The sequence below is a fragment of the Peromyscus maniculatus genome, chromosome 19 (genome assembly GCF_049852395.1).
Source record: "Peromyscus maniculatus bairdii isolate BWxNUB_F1_BW_parent chromosome 19, HU_Pman_BW_mat_3.1, whole genome shotgun sequence".
In the NCBI taxonomy this organism is placed as follows: Eukaryota; Metazoa; Chordata; class Mammalia; order Rodentia; family Cricetidae; genus Peromyscus; species Peromyscus maniculatus.
In genome coordinates this window covers 54230169-54253807 of record NC_134870.1, presented here as the reverse complement: position 1 = coordinate 54253807, position 23639 = coordinate 54230169, and the positions used below count along the sequence as shown (strand labels likewise).

The 23639-nt window shown below is 42.8% G+C and overlaps 1 protein-coding gene across 7 annotated transcripts in view; it reads left to right on the top strand.

Moving 5' to 3' along the window:
* Piezo2 (piezo type mechanosensitive ion channel component 2) overlaps positions 1–23639 on the top strand; it is a 380980-nt gene that overhangs the window by 238649 nt on the left and 118692 nt on the right. For all 7 annotated transcript variants that reach the window (XR_013046146.1, XM_076555357.1, XM_016003707.3 and 4 more), the window contains exons 6-7: positions 2859–3069; positions 5008–5221. Coding sequence is in view for 6 of the 7 variants with exons in the window: in XM_076555357.1 (XP_076411472.1) it covers positions 2859–3069; positions 5008–5221 (425 nt within the window). In the remaining variant the exon portion in view is untranslated. The remainder of the gene's footprint in view (positions 1–2858; positions 3070–5007; positions 5222–23639) is intronic.

Here is a 23639-nt window from a genome sequence, read left to right as displayed (position 1 = left end):
TGAACTTGAAAAGGAGGCATGGTGTCCTGAGGAACATTTGCTTTCTTCCTAGATGTCCCTTCTCTTCACTAAAGATAAACGTCCAAAGCTGCCTGTCACTCTCCCCTGTCTGTCCCCCTCCTCCCCGTCCCAGCTCACATTTCCCAATGAGTTCTGTGGCCTGGGCCATGGACATCCACTCATACAACAAGACAAACTCAAAGTCAACTTACACCTTCTGACTTCCACCCGTTTATTCCCAGGCAGCAACCAGAATCACTCTGTAAAACACACAGTACCGTGCTCCTTATTTAGAGAGACAGGCGAGAGGACCAAGTCCAGTTAGAACCGATCGATTAAAGAGGAATTAGGTATGGAAACGTGGAATGGATTCTGGCTAAATCTTACCAAGGCTCCACCTTGGGTGGCCAATACAGGTGGGAGGGATACATTATTCTAAGACTACAGTGCAGAATGAATTAGCTCATTGGGGGTGATCTGAAAGGCATGGGGCACATTGTGATGTGAGGTCCACAAGAGAATGACTGGCTGAGCAATGGATCGCCGTGACTGGAGCACAGAAGGAGAACAGAGTGAGTGTATCACAGGCAGACTGCAGAGAGGTTATCTGAGGGATCCCATGCAGTTTGCAGACCTCCAGTCTGTAAACTAGAATGTAAAGTCATGTGTGAGAATGAGAAAGAAAGGAAAGAGGCCGTGGACTGGGGACACTGCTTCCTGTCACTCTCTCTGTCCCCTTGCATAGAGCCTTTGAACGATTCTTCCCTCTGCCCAGGGTGCTCTTTCCTGGGACTTTCACATGGCTGGTGACTCTTGGGCATTTACATCTTTGTCTAAATGTCACCTCTTCAGAGAGGGTCTCCTTGACTTCAGAATCTACTATAGCCAACCCCCTTCAGTCACAGCTACATCCCACTTGACCTCTCTGAAGAGCCCTTATTATGGGATGTGTAGCTTGCTCATTGGTTTACTAGCTTCTGTGTGTGTATTACTGGGTCTCTCACTAGAACCCTCAGACACACTGGGTCTTGGATGGATAAAGCATGTTCACGAAAAAGTGCAGACTCCTCTTTCTGCCCTGGGAAAGACATAAACACACTCATCTATTGGCTTCCATGAGAGGTCTGATCCAGGAACCCTGAAGATAACTAAATTCACACTTGTCGAAGTCCCTTTTAGAAGAGCTACATAGTGTCAGGACCTGTGCACATCTTCCCAACCAAATGCCAATGCTTAAGGATAATGGCCAGAGAAGAGGCTGCACATTCAACACAACCTCAATTTTTCAGATGTTACTCATCTGACTGTTGAATCTGCACATGCAGAACCCATGGGTATGTCGTGATGAACTGCAAAGAACCTCGTTTACATGTACAGACTTTAGTCAGTCCAGGATTAAATCCTGTTGGGGAGAGGGGTACATATGTTTGTGGGAGGGATGTATTTGTGTGTGTGTGCATATGTATAAGTACAAAGGTGTGTGCATGTATGCTCATGTGTATGGATATATACATGGCTGTGCATGGGTTTGTACAAGTGCATAATTGCATGTATATAGGCATATGCAAGGTTGTTTGGGAAGTGTGTATGTGTGTATGTGGATAAATACATGTATGTTCATGGGTATGTGTATGCACCTGTGTTGTTGGACCAGGTTAGGTGGAGGAGTGTCTTCAGCCGTTTTTACACACTGGCTAACTCAAGGCCCTTATGGTCTACCCCCTCCTTGCTAACAAATGTCTTTGAATCCTCCAAGCCCTCGGAATGTCCTTACCTTGACACCAGCCCTTCAGGGCCTATCTTCCTCAGTGAACTCAGCCTACTGAAAACCAGACCCTATGAAGGAGTGTTGTGATTCTCTGAGCTGAGCGTCTCAAGAAGGAACCTGTGGCGTGAAGAACAGAGAATCCAGACTTCACTGGTTTTTCCAGAGGTGTAGCCCAGGCTGAGAGTCTCTCTGGCCCCTAGCCAGATGCTCTCCTCATCCAGGCCAATTATATGCAGCCTGTCAGCCTCGGGACAAATGTGGTGTCCCTCATCTTGGCCAGACACTTTTTGTCTTTGGAGATAGCTTCTATGTGTGATTCCTTTCAAAAATTCCAAACCCTTTAAAGAGTGATTCTAATGAGAAAAATAAAATCCTTATTTAGTCTTTAAAAACAGCCAGAACCCCCTTTACAGTCTCAGTTTAAAATAGTGCCTGGAGATATGTATTTTTTTCTGCCTCCTGCTTCTCCTTCCATCCCTAATGAGACAGTACCAAGGCACTGAATTCTACAAGATCCAATCAGCATAGCATCCTCTTAAAGGACCTGACAGGAAGCTGCAGCACTGTTGGCCAAGCAGCCCAAGACCACTGTCCTGGTCAGGAAATCCTGTGATGACCAGCAAACATAAACTTAAGAAGGAAGAGAGACGCCAATGCTCTGAGCATTACCCATCCCCACCTCTGCCCTAGCTTCCTTCAATGGTTCTATAAAACCAGCCAGCAGATGAACAGACTAGAGTTGAGACAAAAACAAAAAACAAAAAACAGCAACAATTCAAACAAACCACGGTGAAGATTGTAAATGGCTGTGGGAGTTTCCTTCTACCTGTAAAAGAATGGGTGCATGTAGGGAGCACAGGACAGAGTACATCTAAGAAACAGGGTATGCCACTGGGACTCCAAGGTTGGGGCTATTGTCTGTGTTCTCCTTCAGGGAAGATCAGAGTAGCTTGGACTCACTGCCAAGAGACCCGGGGGCTGGTCATTTTACTGATTGGTGAAGCTGACCCCAGGGACTGACCCACAGATTAGGAACCCCGGGGCCACAGGAGTATGAACCGCTGCTGCCTTCTGCTTTTCAATTCTTTAGGCTGGAGGAGAGAAGATGGATTCAGAGGAGGCACTGATCTATGAGGAGGACTTAGATGGAGAGGAAGGCATGGAAGGCGAGCTGGAAGAAAGCACAAAGTTAAAAATGTTCCGCAGGCTCGCCTCCGTGGCCTCCAAGCTGAAGGAGTTCATTGGCAACATGATAACCACAGCAGGCAAGGTCGTGGTGACCATCCTGCTGGGCTCCTCAGGTGAGTGTACCCCGTGGTGGCTTCCCCCAGAGAAAGTCACAGGCCAAGATGGGCACAGCAAAAGACAGGATCAAAGGGAAAGAAGATGACGGTGGACCCAGGGCCTCAGCATACCACGGTGACCTTGTAGAGCCAGCCACTTGGGTAACCACCTTGGCTTCCTTGCTCCATTTCTAGCCTCGAGGCTTTCAAAAAGACTGCTAATCTCTGTCCAATCATCGTTTCCACATCCAAGTGATCTCATTTTAATATGTTTAGATTAAAATAAGAGCTAGTTCTCTTCCCAGAAACTTTGAACTCTGATCTGTTGGCAATTCGTTATTTGAGTGTGTACAGAGCCAACCCTATCTTTACATCATGGAGTATTTGAAATCTTAATTTAACTCCCCAGGATATACAGTTTTTCTTCCCAAGTTAGATTGCAATCTCCCTCCACAGACAGTAACTTCCTTTAAATGTTGGCCACATTCTGCTTGTTCCATAATAATGTCATCGAATGCTGTCTCAACCTTTCCCCTCCTGCCTTCCCTCTGCCTACCGCACTGGGAACTTTTTAAAGTGGACTCACTCAGACTAAAGTCACAAAGGTGAAATAACTTCCTTTTCGTAGGAAAAATACAACAAGAAGGGAGTAGAACTTTCTGCAAATAAAACCCAATATTTTAATGAGAAGTCTATTCAAACTCCCTGATAAACTTGCTTTAAGCCATATATAAATGAGTTGCCTCATCAGGTAGAGCAAAATTGTAATGAGACTATAGCATCTACTATATACATACATATATATGTGTATGTATGTATATAGTAGATGCTATATATATGTATATATACATACACACACACAGACACACACGTGTGTGTGTGTGTGTGTGTGTGTGTGTGTGTGTGTGTGTGTGTGTGTTTCTATAAATCTTAACTGGAAAAAAGTCCAATACCATGGTCACACAACAGCCCTGGTTAAACCCAGCAGATGATCTTGGTCGTAAAGCAAAACCAAGGGGCTGGAGAGGTGGCTTAGTGCTTAAAAGCCCTTGCTGCTCTTCCGGAGGACCCAAGTTGGGTTCCTAGAACCCATGTCAGGTAGAGGTAGCTCATAACCACCTATAGCACCAGTTGCCCTTATTTAGTGCCTTCTTCTGACCTCTGTAGACACCTGCAGGCATGTGAGTGAGGACATACAAATGATATGCACACACACACAAAAAAAAACACCCTAAAACAGGCACATATAGACATGTGAGATATGAGACACACATACACACGTACACATGCATGCATGCACACACACTAAAATCAATCTTTAAAAAGTAATATACATGAATGTAAGAAAGAAATTTGTTGGGAGGAGGAGAGGAAGCAGTAGGTGGGGGAGGGCTGGGATGAGAGTGGTCAGAATGTGTTATGCACAAGTGTGAAATTGTCAAAGAAAATTTTACTTAATAATTTTGGTTAAAAAATAAATTTTTTAATAAAATTAATGTCCTAAATATTATAAAAAATAAAAAATTGTGGTTAAAAAAAATGAAACAAAACAAACTGTTATAGAGAAAAGTTGGAATGGGTGTACATATATTCCTGTAACTTGGAGGATAAGTTAGAAACAGAAAACCTTGAGGTGCATGTTCAGTTCTCCTGGTGAGAGAAGGAAGTGTTTCCTCAGCTCAAACGCTGGGGCGGGGGGGGGGGGGGTCCTTCATGACTTGTCTTAAATAAGCTCATACCATTACTCCCTCCAGGTGTGGCTTCTTCCTACAGTGGGTAGAGCGTTTAGGATTCTGATGATATTGACAGATTATGATGAATAGCATTGAAATCTCAGTCACGATCTAAAGTACATGAAGGAAATTTACATCCTTTCCAGCCAGTACACTCACTGATGGGCAAGTAAACATCTGGTCCTGTCCCCTGGTCATGGCTGCGTTGTTTTCTTCTCCTTAGGCATGATGCTGCCGTCTTTGACGTCAGCTGTGTACTTCTTCGTGTTCCTGGGTCTGTGCACCTGGTGGTCCTGGTGCCGGACTTTTGACCCGCTGCTGTTCGGCTGCCTCTGTGTCCTGTTGGCCATCTTCACGGCTGGGCACCTGATTGGACTTTATCTCTACCAGTTTCAGTTCTTCCAAGAAGCAGTTCCACCCAACGACTACTATGCAAGGTAGGAGAGACCATCCGTATGTCCGAAGAAGCCCACATCCCTTCGCCAATCCTTGTTAATCTGCCAGTGGGTGCATTAAGCAAGGATTTGGCATGGCGGGGAAGCAGTCCTAATCCTGTAGTTTCATTGAGAACACAGTCTAGAAAGAACGGGAAGGTCTTCTGAGAGGAAGGTGCTGCTGGCATTGGGGACAGGAGGGACTGCTGTCTGGAGCAGACAGGGGAGACACAAGATCTGAGCAGAGGACACAAAAACATGTTATAGCATGTTATAGCTAGACAGAGCTCTCACAGGCCACACGTGTAATGGCAAACTGTGCATCAGAAACAATAACAAATTGACCGTAGAAACACGCGAAACTAAAAATACCGGAATCCAGGATTTTAGAGAACGTGAAATGTGTAACTATTTGCCTGAGTTGAGCATGGTTATTATGCCAACTCATTTTTGTGCAAATGGAAATTAGAGAACTTAGAACTTACTTTAGCTTTCGGGGGAAATTCTAGGCCGTTGGCAGTTCAAAGGGGGAGCTCCTCCGCACAGGACAGTGGCAGCTGGTGAAATGGAAAGGAATAGAAGGATTAGAAAGCTACTCTGTATCCTTGCAAGTGAACTGTTGGATTCCGGCCACAGCCTGAAATCTTTCCTTGAGTGTTGTAGGGATGAAGCCATCTGCACAGCTGCCTCCCTGATGTCTCCCACTGCCAAGGGAACCGCTTACACAGTGCTTCCCGCCTTCATGAATGGACCAACGTTGATATGCCTGACACCAGGAGACCTGCGTGTGTTGGAGACACACAGTGTCCTGGTATCCAGCGATTAGACGTGACCTCCAAACTACAAGTTATGGAAAACTCAGAAATAATTCAAATTGCCCCAGATGAAAACAGCCAGAAAAACCCAGAATGTAGTCTCCTATATTCTCTCTTCAAAAATCAGTTTAAAAAAAAACAAAAAAAAAGAGCCGGGCGGTGGTGGCGCACGCCTTTAATCCCAGCACTCGGGAGGCAGAGCCAGGCGGATCTCTGTGAGTTCAAGGCCAGCCTGGGCTACCAAGTGAGTCCCAGGAAAGGCACAAAGCTACACAGAGAAACCCTGTCTTGAAAAAAAAATCAGTTTAATTTTTTTTAAAAATGATAGTATTTTGAGTGTGGAAAGAACAAGGCTGGTTTGAAGGATAACTGGACACCCAGACGCATGTGCAGGACATCTCTATGCTGAGCCAACAGCAAGTCCCTCAAAGATGCTGGGCTAAGTGAGGGACACTGAGGTTAGGGATATTAAGGGAATATGGCTAATTTCTTAGATTTATTGCAAATTTCTTTATTTGTGAGCACAAGGCTGTCATTATTCTAGGAGCTACATCTAAGGATGAAGTGTTGTGATAAAATTTGAACATCACAAATTTCTGTTATGATGGTTTCACCACAAAAATGATAGATTATGAAAAAAAAAGACTCAGGGAGTAGACAGTATTATTTGCATGCTATGTATGGAGTTATCTATCATCTTGTCCATATGTTCTTTGTCTATCAAAAGCTCACAATTCAAAGTTACAGAAAGAAAAGGGAACACAAAAGGTGTTCGAGAGCATGAGTGGGAGGAGCCAAAATTCCTGTCTCTGCCACACCCCTGCAAAGTGGCTCAGTGTTGTTCTCTCATTGAGAAATGAGGAGCCTGTCTCGGAAAAGACCATGGATGATATGACCATCTCAGGAACAGAGGTCTGCAACCCAGTCTGGTTGTTACATGGTGGTAACTATGAAGAAGAGTATATGGTCTCATTGATTCATATATAAAAAGAATGCCAGTTTGAGTTTATGTCCCTACACTACTAACACATATTAACCCTAATACCATTTAAATTCAGTTAAAACAGAGTTGATCACACACACACACACACACACACACACACACACACACACACTACACACACACACACACACACACACACACACACACACACACACATGTGCACTCCAGTAATGACAATCCCAATTGGCTCAACTGATGGTATTCACTTGTAAACTTAAGAACTGTAATTCAGTTTAATAGGAGAAGCATGCAATATAGACACATTAAAACTTAGGAGTTTCTTTAATGGTGCATATTGCATAATATTTGTTTTGGGTGGGAGTGAATAAATGCTCAACCTTAGTACAGACATTAGCAGTGAGCTAAATGAATCATTCAGTTTCTTTTAGGCATTTAATTTTTTGGTTTATTAAACATATATAAGACTACTCTGTACTGTTGGAAGGGCTGACTTTTTCGGCAATGACTTAATTGGAAATGTAAACATCCTCTGTGGGCCGGCAGCTTCCCTTCCTCCTAGTTTAGGCTCTTTTCTGCCATCTGCAGGCTGATGGTGGGAAACAGATTACTTAGACCCATCATGAAAACACGTCTAGGTCCTTTTCTCTCTGTAAAGGGTCAGTTCATGTTCTATGGGTCATGAATTCTGTCACAGTTATATGGAGAAGTTGTCCTCTGGGGACATAACCAGATGGAAGGCACCAACAGGACCACATCCTAGCAAAACTTAGTGTCAGGATGCTGAAATTTCAATTTCGTGTTATTTTAATGTTGCTTAAGATATTTTTTTTCTTTTGAGTTTCTCCAACAATTTACAATGTATAAACAATATTAAACCAGACATGAAGCAGAACAGGTGGTCGACTAGGTGTGGCCAATGGGCCATGGTTTGCTATCCTATGGCAAAATATAACAGGAGTGCCACAGGGTACCATAGTTATTTGTTCAAACTGCCATAGAATTCAAATTATGCTTTATTTCAGAAACTTTGTAAATAGGTCTGTCATTCTCAGCTCTTATAGCAACCAGCAGTAAGTTATGTTGCTCACCAGCATATGAAAAGACAAGGCATAGCCACAGTTAACTCCCTTGAAGGAATGTTTGCTCCCAATTTGATGATCATGTTACATTGTATCGTTTGGATACTGAAATTTAGGACATTAATTTTCCCAAAAAATAATTCCAATGCATTGCTGTTAACCCTAAATTTATAACATCTAAGTAGAAGAAATCAAACTAGAGACTAATGATGATAGTAAGATAGATGGATGGATGGATAGAGATAGATAGATAGATAGATAGATAGATAGATAGATAGATAGATAGATAGATAGATAGATAGATAGATGGATGATGGGTACATGAATGGATGGATGATGATGATAGATGATAGATAGATAGATAGATAGATAGATAGATAGATAGATAGATAGATAGATAGATAGATAGATAGATGATGGATACATGGATGGATGGATGATGATAGACAGACAGACAGACAGACAGATAGATAGATGTCATCTTGCATGGGCATTGTCACTGTTTTTTGTAACTACCAAGACCCATACGCTTGTATCCACCTTCCAGATAAGTTGGTTCTAGAATCAGAAAGCAGTTTTTATCTTCTTTTAAGTTTTAAAGTGGACAATCTGGTAGTAATCATTCTTATTCCCAGAAGAAAATTAATGGAAGTTTTTGTCATGGTATGATACACAACTTTATTGGTGAATATTTGAAAAAAAAATGGAATAAGTAATAAGTACTTTTTTTGAAATGGAATTTTAACTCTCGAAAATAAATTCTGCTGATTTTTTTGCCCTGTATCTTTCAGTGGTCTTCATGTGCATATAAATACAGTTTCAAAAAACAAACTTTAAATCCTGTCCATATGTTTTGTAACATACCATACTTATTGCTTGTTATTTTCCTGGTTAGGTAACACTCTCCTAAAATGGACTTTTTGTAGACTGCAACATGCTTGGCTGCGTGGCTTTTACGTCTTGGTCCATCCCTGAGCTTTGACCATAAGGGTTGTTCCTCATTTTTGCTGTCATAAATGATGCAAGTGGTGGTGGGCATCACTTAGCTTTCACTCTAAGCCAAACTCATGGGGAACAGCTGCAACCCTGGTCCTCTTGATTGTGAAAGAGCTTCTGCAGAACTATGAAGTGCTTAATCCTGCTGAAACGTCCAGAACTTTCCATAGTCTGGGGCCAGAGCTATGTTAATCTACAGAACTATGATGCTCTCATCATGTATGTGCTGTGTGGAAATCCATGCCTATGTGTAGCATAGTTTGGAAATCCCATTCCTCTTTAGGTAACTCTGTCATTTAGCCCTGTGATCCCAAGGAATTGCTAGATTCCTTATAGGCTCATGCAGTTTATGGTGGAAATTCCCATTTCTTTTACCCAGCAGAAAGTACAGAAGAGATTGTTGGGATGTATGGGAAAGACCAGGGTTGATGGGGAAGTTTGATATGGTATTCAGTTAGGAGAGAGGTGGAGGTCACTTTCATGTGTACATTCAGTGGTGGCATGACCAAGTTTTCCAAAGCAAAGTTCAGGACTCATTATTTGGCAGTTATGAACATATTTATAATGAGCAAAATAATGCTTCAAACATGTATCATCTTAATGGAGTACAAAATGATATAGAGTGTTTGGAATGATGTGTTACTAGTAGAGTCCCATTATACCTATTAGCCTGACTACAGAAATTTCTTATGAAAATAAAATAGCTTGTGAGGAATAACACTATATGAGCAAAGACCTTCTGCTTTTTGAGATGAGCAAAAGGAGAAGAACCCAAATGGTGGGGCTGATGTCGAGTTCAGCTGCATATGTGCAGAGATACCCCAGCATCTCCCAGTGAGAAGATGACCAAGCTTAGGAATCTGGGAGTGCAGGACCACTTCTGTCCAATGGGGACCCTGCATTTGGAGTATGAAAGCATAGAGCAGGAGACAGGGATGCAGGTGGGAGAACCTGTGTGTGCTGCTGTGCTGTGGCGATCAGGGAGCTTGATCAGTGCGTTGTGCACTGGCTTGCACAGAGCTTTATTTCTCTGTACTTGCTGATGACACGTATTGAAAGCCAAGTTTGATGATTTGCTAACATGGCTTTGAACTACATTTCCCTGGAAGATCATCCCTAAAGGAAGCTGGGCTAAAAACAGCCTGGGTGTGACATTGGACTGGCCTCTTGCTCATTTATCCGAGTTATCTAGAGAGGGTCAAGATAGGTGAGGGTGTTGGGCAGGGGAGTGGGCTAAACTAACTGCTTCCGTCCTCCCAGAACCCATGTCTTCTCTTCTTGTTCCTCTTCATGAGCATCCCATTCATGGGAAGCACCAACTGCACTCTAGGGTCCCCCCCCCCATTTCTGTATAACTTATTCCAACCCCCTAAACTTTCTCTAGCTTGTTTACAGACTCACTAGAAAAGTGGGGCTTTTTTGCTCAAATTCCTGTTTTCATTTTGTTATTTTTTTTTTACCCTAAACTACAATTGAAAATGAAACAGTAGAAGCAACAGGAGAGATCCCTGGGTCATCCTCATGAAAACACACTATTAAATGAACCCAGAATGATGACTTATGCTGTTGCTCTTTATCTGCTAGCTCAATAAATCACGATCAGAAAATGAATCATGTTTGATGAAGGGAAAGCCCTTGTTAATTTCAGCATGAAAGCTGTGTAAATAAAAGAAACAACAAATTCTGAAATGCCAACATTGCAAACTTGGATTAAATGCTGTGACAAAGAAGAAACAATTTAAAGGACAAACATTTCAAAGTTCACTGTCATTTGTGCTCTTTATCCTGTTGTGGGGTAGTTGTGGAACAGCTTTATGTGAAAGGAGAAATAGAGATCCCAGGGTTCCCATCTTCCTCTCCTGGTGTAAAGGAAGTAGCACACACTCAGAAAGGTAAGGAATGTTACGTTATGTGTCTCTTTGCTAGGATCCTGCACTTTTGCTTTGCTTAGAGGGTCCAGGTTTTCTCAGAGGCAGTTGGCATCCCTGGGTATGCCTGGCTTGCGTTCCATGGGTCTGAGGGTCAGTATACTGAATCAGCAAATAAAGGCTCGGTTGCACCTCATTTTTCAATTTGGCAAAAACTTTATGTGAAAAGAGCCCAGTGAGTTTGGGGGGAAAATCAATGTAGAGTATTTCATTTTAATGCTAGGGAATGTCGACTTGAACCCAAGGCTGTTAGCACTTCTTTGTCCCTTTATGACAACAGTCACCATGTCCTGGAGCTGATCTGTCTAAAGCCTTGTTTCACTGGCAGTTTTGGGAGGGAGGGAGAGACACCATTATAAGCAAACACTAATATCATTGCATGGAGACTCTTAATGGTTAAGTGACTTAGTCAATAGGTCCCAGGCAATGCTTGTGTGTGTTCATCACAAAGATGAACAATGGGAGCCAAAGGAATATGAATTACATTCTCCACAGATGAATGGAAGTTTACAAGTTTATAAGTCTATGGGACCTAAGCATGGGGACCCCCCCCCAATTCTGTCTGGACAACTTATGTTCAGCTGGTATGCTGTAGACTCCAATCCTCAGGCAGTGAGATATCCTACCAGCCATGACACCTGCAGCTACAGCTTCTAACTGGTTACAGGACCTTTGTTTGGGCTGCTTACTCAGTCTGGTGACCTCCATCTTCCCCAGCTCATCTTCCAGATCTTAGGCTTGGATTAAATGCTGTGGACATTTTTTTTTTCTCCATTTGCCTACGGAAGGCATCTCTTAGGCAGGATTTTAGGGAGAAGATGTTTTATGTTCTGCAGAGACAACTAGAATTTTTTGAGTTGGTCAGACTATGTAACTCATTCAACGGAGTCCATAACTATGACATCAACTAACCTGAAGGCACTCGACCACAAGTCGTGACCTTCTGTCCGTCAGTTCTCATCTCTGCCACCAAGGACTACATGGGCCCCACAGTCTCAAAAATATAACAGTAAGAGCGTGATGCTAACGCTTCACAGCTTATGGATCTAGAATCCTGGTCTTGCTATTTCCTGGGCAGATCATCTGTACTCTGAACCTATTTTCCTTTTATTAAATAGGTGTGGAAATGCAGCCTAGAAAAAGTGGGATTATTTTTTTAACAGGATAACATATTTCAAGTGCATGGTGATATGCAGATACTAAGTTTACTAAAAACAAAACAGAGCAAAACAGAAACCCTCTAATGTTTACAGTTAAAGTCAGACTCACAGTGTGAACCCTACATCCCATTGCAGTTTTGAGGTCCTGAGCTCCTAAAGCTGGACTGCTTCATCACAGGAAAGATTCTCCCCCTCCATACTTCTCACTGGCTCCTTCTCTTCCCTCAAAGCCTAGCTTGGATATTTCCTTCTAGAACCTTTTATCCTCCTTTTGTGAGTAAAAACTATTGCCCTCTGCTGAGTTCCCCTCTGAAAACTTTTTTCTTGGCTTTTGCTACAGTGGGCCTTTGTAACTCAGTATGCCCCTGGGTCCTGATTCTTTGGGGCTGTGAAAAGACCCCTGGGTCCTGGAAGGTTACACACTGGGCTCCCAGCTCTTGGCTCAGCCTTTTTTTTCTCTCAGTGTCTGTGCCCCTCCTAACCCTTGTATTTTAACCCTTTATACGTGAGCAGACACAAACCTAGATTTCCAGAACTCCAGACCCCAAAGGCAACCATGGTAAGATAAGATGATACATGGGGAAATGATTTCCTAAGAAAGATCACTGTCAATTTTAAAATACCTGCTGACCCCTGACCCTTTATGGTCCATGTCTGAGAGTTTCTGTATACCGAGGACAGCTAAGAAACCAAGCAACATTGTGATCGAAACAAGGGCGTTCTCTAAGTGCGATATTGGTAAATAACATAGTTTTCCCCATTTAAAATGATTTAGGGTAGACATGGTAGTGCATTCATAGAAGCTCAGCACTCGGGATAATGAGGATTGAGAACTCAAGGCACAGTATATGCAAAAATTTAACAGTATTCATAATAGACATCGCTGTATCATTTCCTATTATTAGCTTGTCTTTTTCTGGCATGGATATCCAAGTAGTGGTAACCTCGTAAAGTGAATTGAGAACACTAACCTTATGAAATGACTTGAGAATTATTTTCTCTTCTTTAATGATTAGCATTGCTGTTATCTTTTAAAAATTTTTTGATCTGATTCACTAGTGGAAAGCATTTGGATTTCATATTTTCTATATTGGATATATTTATAATGCCCCCCCCCACTCAGTTTCTGTTATGGTTGTAAGACTTTTGAGTTTCAGTCATTTGTGTCTTTCAAGGAATTTGTTTTCGTGTGTATTTTCGAATGCATTGGTGTGAAGTTGCTGGTGACACTTTGTGTGGGGTCCTAACTTGAAGCCAGGAGACCTGACTCACCACTTGCGACCTTCTCGGTCACTGAGCTTCGAAGCTGCATGTGTTCTAGCAATAATGCTGATGTTTTGCTGGGCTATTGTGAGACACTCAGACAGCTCCTATTGGAGAAGCACACTGCATGCCTTCCAGTTTGCATATTACGATGATCCAGACTCAAGGACTTGAAAATGAAGTACTTCAGCTCATACTGACATTACAGCCCGTTCAGAGAAATTTTATCTGTAACAGAAATGCCTACAAATCCTGCCTCTTGTCAGGTGTCCCCTAGAAGACACAAGGATTATTATCACAAAAGATAGCACAAGAGCATGGAAGGTCAAGGTTCCCCAGCGTCCCGCTCCTCACTCACTTCTCACGTTTTCCACATGGTGAGATGCATCCCGGCAAGAGAAGGAAGCCCTAGGTTTAAAATACCCTCACCAAGTGTAAACACTAGTCTGCGTCCTAGATGTGACATCAGAGAAATAATGCCTGTAAGAGTTACAGAGGAAACATTCCAAATGGCCTCAATTTGTTCACAGTAATCACAGTCCTGAATATGGGACATTTCTGCCAGGTACAAAATTGCCCCTCGGACACAATGCTGTTGTAAAGCAGTGTTCCACAACTACAGCATAAAGCTCAATTACAGCAAATTGGAGAATAGTGAAGACGTATGTGCCTTTAAAAACTTCAAAGGAATGATGTAGATCCCAGAGGACTCTGTGTAAAGTTTTTCCAAGCTTACAAAAACAGTGTAGTGTGAAATCTGTCAGATTAACATTTTCTCACACACATGGAAACATGTTTAAAGTTTAAGTAAGAAACTAATGAAAAAGGAAGGTTCGGTCTTGGCTGTGTTTTCCATATGATGCAATGTAGGGCAATGGGGAGGGGAGGGCCTGGAGGCCAAAGTACCAAAAGCTCAAATGGGAAAGGCAGAACTGCACTCAGATCAATGGGGTGCCGTGGAACTTGAGAGAATTCTTCTAGCAAGATTCCTTAAAAGTGTTTCCCATCTGGTTCCGACTGAGCCATTTGCCTACCATGGAGGAAATTTCATAAGATGGTTGGAAGCAGAAACGTGCCTTTCTGTGAATGTCTGAATAGTCCCTGGTTTTCTGAAACTGGATCCTTGATTTCATTCATAATTACGAGTTCATTCTGTGGCACTCACCAGCAATCAGGTTTTTGGCCTTTTGTTTGTTCCCCAGAATTTTGGATTGAAGAGGCTTTGACAGCCCCCACCACTGGTTCTGAAAGGATCTAAAAGGAAGGCCTCATGCCTGGTGGTGACAACTGATAGTCCTTCCCAATTACTCCTTTGCCACTCATTCTGGCATTTCAAAGGTGACGGGGGTCTCTGCAAACTAGATCAAAGTTGGGTGCCGCTGAGAGAATTCCTAGAGTCTCCCACTTTGCACTTGGAACTTCCCTGAGTCCCAAGCCCATCCCTGCTCTAGACTTGGATAACTGTCATGTAAGGTTATAAGGTCAAACCTTGCCACAGTACCATTTCTCAGTTTCCCTGTCTGCCCATGAGATAGATGGAATGTCCTCTCTGTGTCCCTTTCCGCTTGGCATTGGAAGCTGCAGGCCTTTCTGCATTTAATGTAAGAAATGGACATACATATTCTGAAGGGCTGGGAGTACTTAGTAGCAGAAGACTATATAGGTTTGGCTGAAATCTGTCTGCAGCTGTGAGCACGCTCAGTAGCCACTTTGTCCTTTCCTTGAATGTAGTGACAAGATGAAAGTAACATACTTTGGTGAACAGCCCGATATTAACAGTAAGACATAATTACAGTGCTCATAACTCTACACATTATCCCAAACTTCCCACTGGGTGCCACATCTCAGCATCTCTGTAAAGACATTATGACGAGACATATATGAAAGCATATATATGGAGAGACATATAATCCCTGTGTGGGAGAGTATAGTTCAAATTCATCTTAAATGGGACCCATATAAGCTCTTGTTTACCAGTGCCAGCGTAAGCCAAGCTCATGTCATACCTCACAGCAATAATACTTATAATGGCAGTAGCCAGAATTTTTGGAACACACATTGTATATCAGGTCCTGTGGTATTACTCTCTGTACATGACATCATATAATTTACCAACAAAGAAACAATAGAAATTACCAACAAAGTATGGAGATTAACCACAGATGAACCATAGTTTTCAAATGAGCTGCTTTCTAGTTCCTGGTGTTTTCCTCCATGTATGTGATCTTGAGTAACTTGTATCTTGGCAAGAAAAGTACGGAAGGTTGTCAGGTAGAGTTTGGAGACGCAAGGTAGAGATAAGTGACAGCTTATGTTCTTTTCAGCTCATATACGTGATCTGAAGTAGATCATAAGCCTTAAAGTCAGCCATCCAGCAAGCATGGCAGGATGTTGTTTGCCTACTGGGCAATGGCTTTACTATTCCCTGTTGAGATTCGGCATTATACATCCCAGCAATAACCATAAGAAAAGGAGCACAGCCAGGATGCTGAGGAGAGTGAGTCCAGGGGCCATGGATTGGCTGAGAGGGCTCCTCTGCTTGGTGGGGATTTGTGAACGCAATACCTAAGTGGGAAACCCATCACAGACCATTCATTAAATCTGAAGTTCACTTTTCAATTCCGACTGGGAGAAATGGAAATGGAAAATGACCCTGACAGATTAAGCCTACTTGTATGACTTTCTAATATTGCACCACCAGAGTAAACAAATGATTTTTACAATGGAAACTCATACAAAGACTCCTGCTGGCTCTCTGAAATGGAGCATTTTTTGAAGATGCTGTTCATAATTGAGCTTCGGTGAAAATTACTAGAATGTAAGTGATCCGTGGAATAACTGGGTTAGGAGTTTCACTGTGTAGCTAAGTTTAGCCATAGGCATGTTGCCAGCATAACATTATGTTCATTTTTTAATGAAACAAAGGCATAAAGAATGCTAGAAATATGGAGAACAGATATCTGGAAGGCCTCTCTGGCTTGATAGCTACATCTGTTTTGTATTTGATGACAAACACCTTAGTGGCTTCTTGCTCAATATTCTAAATCTGGAATGTCCGTTTCTCCTCCTGTCTTCTACCTCCTCACCAAAACACAGGAGGCTCATTTGTGTAGCCTCAGAGCAAGGAGAGCTTTTTAGTCCATCTGAGATGCCATATAACAGAAATACTAGACTAGAGGACTTATACACAAGCTAGTCTCACAGGTCCTGAGACTGGGGAGTCAAAGTTGAAGGGACTGTGGGCTTGGAATAGGGTGATGTGCAGTGTCTGAGATCATAAGTGGTTGACTTCTTATGGTATACTCCCATGGCAGGGGGGCCAGAGGGCCTCACTTGTAAGAGCAGGTGAGCTGAAGGCAAAAATGTAATCTGTGGCTACAGAATTGTGAGCAATGAGTCTGTACCTAATGTTGATAAATTGTTGTTGTTAGAGCAGTAGAAATGGACTAGAAGAGACACAGTACTGTACCCCGTTGTCATCAACACAGAATGAGAGACTCGGCTTCTCCAAACCCTCTGGAATTTGTCCTCACCCTCTTCTGTGTTACCCACTCTGCTATGTATAGTGCCACCTCATGGCTTTAACTTGCATTCCTCTAATGTGGATGTTGAACATCCTTTTATCCTAGTTGGATGTTTTGTTTGTTTGTTTGTTTGTTTGTTTTTGTCAACTTGACACAAGCCAGAGTCAAAATGGAAGAGGAAACTCAACTCCAATAATGATGATGATGATGATGATGATGATGATGATGATGATGATGATGATGCCTCCATCAAATTGTAGGCAAGCCTGTGGGGGCATTTTCTTGATTTCTAATTGGTAGAGGAGGGTTTAGTCCACTGGGGTAGAGTGGCACCCCTGGGCAGGTGGTCCTGAACGATACATGAAATTGGACTGAGCAAGCCATAAGGAGCAAACTAGTAAGCAGCACTCCTCATGGCCTCTGCTTCAGCTCCAGCCTCTAGTTCCTTTAGTTCCTGCCCTGACTTTCCTCAGTGAGGGACTGTTACCTGGAACTATAAGATAAAATAAGCCCATTCTTTCCCTAGTTGCTTTTGATCATGCTGTTTATCCTAGCAATAAAAACCTTACTAAGACACCTTTGTATTAGTGGCAAAAGAATATATTCAAATGCAATCTCATGTGTGTGTGTGTGTGTGTGTGTGTGTGTGTGTGTGTGTGTGTGTATGTGTGTAGTTAAATACATATAAAATTCATATGCATTATCATGAATGCGCAATAATTACCTATGTAACTATTACTTAAAAATATGCATGCAGCAAAACTAAGATAAATGTCTATGAGCATGATATGCCAACCTCCCGATCTCAGGGCAATGCCCAGGAAGAAGGAAGAGAGGGAGAGAGTAATGGCAAGAGGTAGCTATGTCCCTGAGCTTCTTTTTCTTAATGCTGCCAGTGGAATCGAATGTGGAAAGAGCTAGGATCAAGCTAGTCTGGGCCGTGTGCAGCTCTGTGAGCATCTGCTGACACATAGTGTACCTATTGTCACATCACCTTAAATTTTAAATCCACTCACTTGTCTTGTCTGTTCAGTTCCTGACATGGTTGGCAAGTCTCTTTGGGGTCTTCCAATACTTGGGTACAGTGTTGCTCGCCCACAGTTGTTGGGTGCACTTAAATGTTTCTCCCTTTCCCCCTTCTCTCCCCACACTCTGCTTTCAATATTGGGTTACTACAACTTTAGCGAGCCATGAAAAAGGACTCAACCTGGCTCAAGGGAAAAATGATTCTCTCGAGTTTCTCCAGAATAATGGGCCATTCTGTAACTTCTGTGTGCCACATTACTAGGTAGCAGATGGCATTTCCATGCCATTAAGAGTGTGTGAGAATTCAAAGGCATAGATAGTGATTCTCTCAAATCTCTCATTTTTGAGTAGACAGTTTAAGGACACATAGTGGTTATGAAGGTAATAAAAAGCTTTATTACAGTAGTTTTGCTAGAAATCTCCAGAATGTGAAATAATTCGACCCCATTTATATGGCCAAATATTCCTTCCTTTTCAAAGCCAGGTAATATGAAAATTCGATACAATTATTTTAAGTAATTAAAATTACTTAAAATTTTACACACACACAGAGATAGAGATAGAGATAGAGATAGAGATAGAGATAGAGAGAGAGAGAGAGAGAGAGAGAGAGAGAGAGAGAGAGAGATGCTAAGACATAAATTATCAGGCCCTTTTGTCTTTTTTTAATCTTATTTTACAATATAATTTAATTCTACATATCAACCACGGATTCCCTTGTTCTCCCCCCTTCTGCTGCCCTCCTCCCCTTCACCCCAGCCCACCCCCCATTCCCATCTCCTCCAGGGCAAAGACTCCCCCGAGGATTGAAATCAACCTGGTAGACTCAGTCCAGGCAGATCCAGTCCCCTCCTCCCAGGCTGAGCCAAGCGTCCCTGCATAAGCCCTAGGTTTCAAACAGCCAACTCATGCACTGAGCACAGGACCTGGTCCCACTGCCTGGATGCCTCCCAAACAGATCAAGCCAATCAACTGTCTCACCTATTCAGAGGACCTGATCCAGTTGGGGGCCCCTCAGCCATTGGTTCATAGTTCATGTGTTTCCATTCGTTTGGCTATTTGTCCCTGTGCTTTATCCAACCTTGGTCTCAACAATTCTCACTCATACAATCCCTCCTCTTTCTTGCCATTTGGACTCCTGGAGCTCCACCCGGGGCCTGGCTGTGGATCTCTGCATCCGGTTCCCTCAGTCATTGGATGGGGTTTCTAGCATGACAGTTACGGTGTTTGGCCATCCTATCACCAGAGTAGGTCAGTTCGGGCTGTCTCTCAACCATTGCCAGCAGTCTATTGTGGGGGCATCTTTGTGGATTTCTGTGGGCCTCTCTAGCACTTTGCCTCTTCCTATTAAAAGCACAGTTTCAAAGACTACAGATGATTCAGTTACTAAGGGCATGATTTGCTCTTACAGAGTTTAATTCATAGCATCCACATCTGGAGGCTCACAAACACCTGTAACTCCAGCTGCAGTGGAACCAATTCTCTCTTCTGGCCTCAGGGGATATGGTAATAATATGCACATACTTACACAGAGATACACAAATGTAATTAAAAATAAAATAAATCTTTTTAAAGAAAGAAACCAAAGTTTCAGAGGGCTGGTATGGATTCTTATAAAGCCCATTTCTGTGTGGAACTCTTGTTGTTGAATGAATGTTCCTAACAATGACTATGAGCTCATGACATATCCTAACTGCTTTTGGGATCCTAACAAGTTATAGCACCTTTAAATTATTCTAATATTAAGATATAAACTCTATATTTTAAAAAAAAACTTATTTCATATCTAAAAACATTCACAGATTTTTCAGCTAGCTAAATTTCAAAATATTTTTTAAACTGCTAATTTATCCAGGTTTAGATGTCAATATTAGTTCCCAAGTTCAATTTGTGCATATTAGTTTAATCCAAGCTTATTAGGCTTACAGTTGCTGGTTGTCTCCTGGCTTATGTAATACTTCCTTCTAGAAATCAGAAGGCAGACAAGCATGGGAAGCTGAGCCAGCCTAACATATGATGCCAAATACACCTACAGGAAGCAGGGAGAAGATGCCAGAAATTGCTTAGAGTCTCTCCATCTTCTCCATGATACCTGATTCTGTTAGACCAGCAACCCCTGGTCTTCCCATGCTTCTTGGAGACTCAAGGGAAGGATGGAGAGGAAGGCATTAACAAGAGACTTCCAAACCCAGCCTCACTGGGACTTGTAGATTCTTCCAAGTCACTGCTGCTTACAGTGGTAGGTCAACGCTGGCCCACGTGTTCAAAACAGTTTTTCCACAAGTTAAGCACAGAAATAGGGAAAGCGTGTAAAGACTACATGACAGTATGGGATCTCTGGTGCCAGTGCAGTGTCCTAATATGCAGCAGTGTTTCTACTGACCATTTAGTTATATTTTACAAACGTATCAGGACAGAGTGACAAGACTGGTTAAAAACCAGCCTCTGGGACAGCTCTGGAAACAAACTCTAGAAGGTGGCAGAAGGTTGCCATTTATCTCTTTTCAGTGTGAACTGTTGGCACAAACCAAAGACATTTGAGAGGAGAGCATCGCAATTAAGAAAATACCCTTATAAGATCTGTCTGCAGGCAAGCCTGCAGAGTATTTTCTTAATTAGTGATTGATGGGGGAGGGCCAAGCCCGTTTTCGGTGATGCCATCCCTGGCCTTCTGGTCCTGGGTTCTATAAGAAATCAGGCTGAGCAAGCCATTGGGAGAAACCCAGCAAGCAGCACCCCTCCATGGCCTCTGTATTAGCTCCTGCCTCCAGGATCCTGCCCTGCTTGAGTTCCTGTCCTGACTTCCTTTGATGAACTGTGAGGGGAAAGTGGGAGTCAAATAAACCCCTTTGCTCCCTAACTTGTTTGGGGTCCTGGTGTCTCATCACAGCAATAGTGACCCTAACTAAGACAACTGTGGAGCTTTTATTTACCCAGACACAAACCCACACTATCACCTTGTATATATGATCCCCTGCTTTATGGTTTACAAACGACACAAAAAGAGAGCTAACAGAGAAGAATGGCTTCCCCTGAGGTTCTCAGGTAAGGGCTCAGGAAAGACGGACAGGTGGAACAAAAGAAAAACAGATGCATGTTTATGTGGGGTGTATACTCAATGACAAGAGGCAAGAAACAGAAAAGGGTGACCTTTGTGCAAAAATCAGTGATAAAAAATAGTTAGTGGTAATATATGATTGATATTTCCTGATACCAGAATCATAGAAAACCTTATAAATGATACAAGAGATAAAAATGAGGAAAAATAATGTAATTATTAGTTATATATATATATGTATATATATATATTTACATAAATATCTCTGTTTCCAAATCAGGTGATATTACCATGTTGTATTTATGTAGCTAAGCAGATGATAAACATTTCTGCTAAGCAGTCCAACCAGCATCTAGGCAGGTAAGTAGGACGTCAGCATCACTGTAAGTCATGCATATTAGTGAGATGGGTGCTAAAGGCATATGGAACATACTGTACCACCCTGCTACCACAATCAGAAAGGAAGCTATGCATGAATAGGTGTTGTCATACAGGGAACATCAGACTTGCAGGACTGTAATGCCTGAGAGCTGGGAACAAGCAGGATCAGAACACCCATCCTTCCAACTCTACCAGGCAGCACATGTTATATACCTCATCAGAAAGGGGATCACGAGGTTCCTCCTGGGCAGGAGAAGTGGAAATCAGAGTGTGGAGAGGCTGAGAAGGAGCTCCGGATGTTTTACTGGGTCACCCCCGGACATCAGCTGAACCCTTGGCTCTGCTCTTGGCTCCCTGAGGCCAGGCAAAGTAAAACTCCAGGGAAAAGAGCAAATAACAAGGAACCGTAAACTCAACTGCTGCAGACCTATCGTGAAAAAAACTGTAGATCAAGCCTGATGAGATACATTTGAGGGATGAGTAACTTACCTTCTTGTCTAAATAAAGTCAACACCTTTTTAAGAAGGACAACAAAATTCAGACTACCACAAAAGATACGCCACACTAGCTTTACGCCTTTATGGATGAGAGAAATTAATTCAAGAGAGAAACTAATGTCTAGTGTGTTAAAAACTTAACCATCTTGTTTGAAACACAAAATAATTTTCCATGATTCAGTCCCCCAAACCTTTGTTCAGGCATCATCTAGCAGCCAATGGAGGCAGATGCAGAGACCCACAGACAAACATTAGGTAGTGTTTGGGAATCCTGTGGAGGAGAAGGAGAAAGGAATGTAGGAGCCAGAGGGGTCAAGGACACCACAAAAAGGCTCACACAGTCTATTAGCCTGGGCTTATAGGAGCTTGCAGAGACTAAACTAACAACCAGGGAGCCTGCATGAGACTGACCTAGACCCTGCATATATGTTATGATTGTGTAGCTTGGTCCTCTTATGGGACTCCTAACAGTGGGAACAGGGCCTGGCTCCACCTCTTTTACTGGCTTTTGGGACCCTACTTCTCATACTGGGTCACCTTGCCCAGCCTTAACACCTAGGAGGTGCTTAGTCTTTTTGCAACTTGATATGCCATGCTTTATTGATACTCATAGGAGACCTGCCCTTTCCTGGATGGAGAGGGAAGAGGAGGCCGTTGGAGGATGAGGGAGGATTGAGGGAGAAGGACTGAGAGGGGAGGATGGGGGCAGGGCTGCAGCTTATATGTAAAATAAATAGATGAATCAAAAAAACAAAAAAGAATTCTACCGCAACCTTTCAGAAGCATACGGTGACCATGTCTAATTCTCACGATACCTCTGGAGTGTAGTTACTAGTTTCATTTGCTGGATGAGAAAGTTGAGGCTTCCAATGACAAAAGGCCTCATTCCAGACTAGATGACTGAGAGCACAGGTAGGATTTTAATTCATATCAGACAATGCAAGAAGTGGCATCCTGTTCGCACGGTCAGCCAAACCGAGGGCCCTCTCCTCCAGGTTTGTTCTCTGTCCTGCAGCCTGGATGGGCTGCTACTGTCTCTCCTCCGCTGCTTCTCTCCCTCCCTCCCTCCCTCCAGTTTTCCTGTGATTTCAAAAGTTGGGGGCTTGGAATGAGATTAATACATGTTTCCTTCGGAGGATTAGTTGTCCCCAAATAATCATTTTCTGCTGGTTGGAAAGACTGTTCTTCCTGGCTTCATGAGAGGATTTAGCACTTGCCTTAGATTTTTTTATCATCCCATTACACACTTGCTCATTCTAGTGAGCTAAGGCTCACTTAATTAAAGAATATGGCTTCCCATGAGAGACTAGGTCATAAAGAGCTCTGGACTTTTGAAAAGAAAAAGGTAAATTAAAAGTGTAGTGTTTTACTTTTCACACCCACCAGCATGGATACTCTCAACACTCACAGAGAGAGGGAGAGAGAGAGAGAGAGAGAGAGAGAGAGAGAGAGAGAGAGAGAGAGAGAGAGAGGAGAGGGAGAGGGAGAGGGAGAGGGAGAGGGAGAGGGAGAGGGAGAGGGAGAGGGAGAGGGAGAGGGAGAGGGAGAGGGAGAGGGAGAGGGAGAGGGAGAGGGAGAGGGAGAGGGAGAGGGAGAGGGAGAGAGAGAGAGAGAGAGAGAGAGAGAGAGAGAGAGAGAGAGAGAGAGAGAGAGAGAAGAGTGCAGACTTTGAAATCCTTTGCATTGCTGATGGGAATGAAAATGGTACAGCCACTTTGGAAGACTGTACT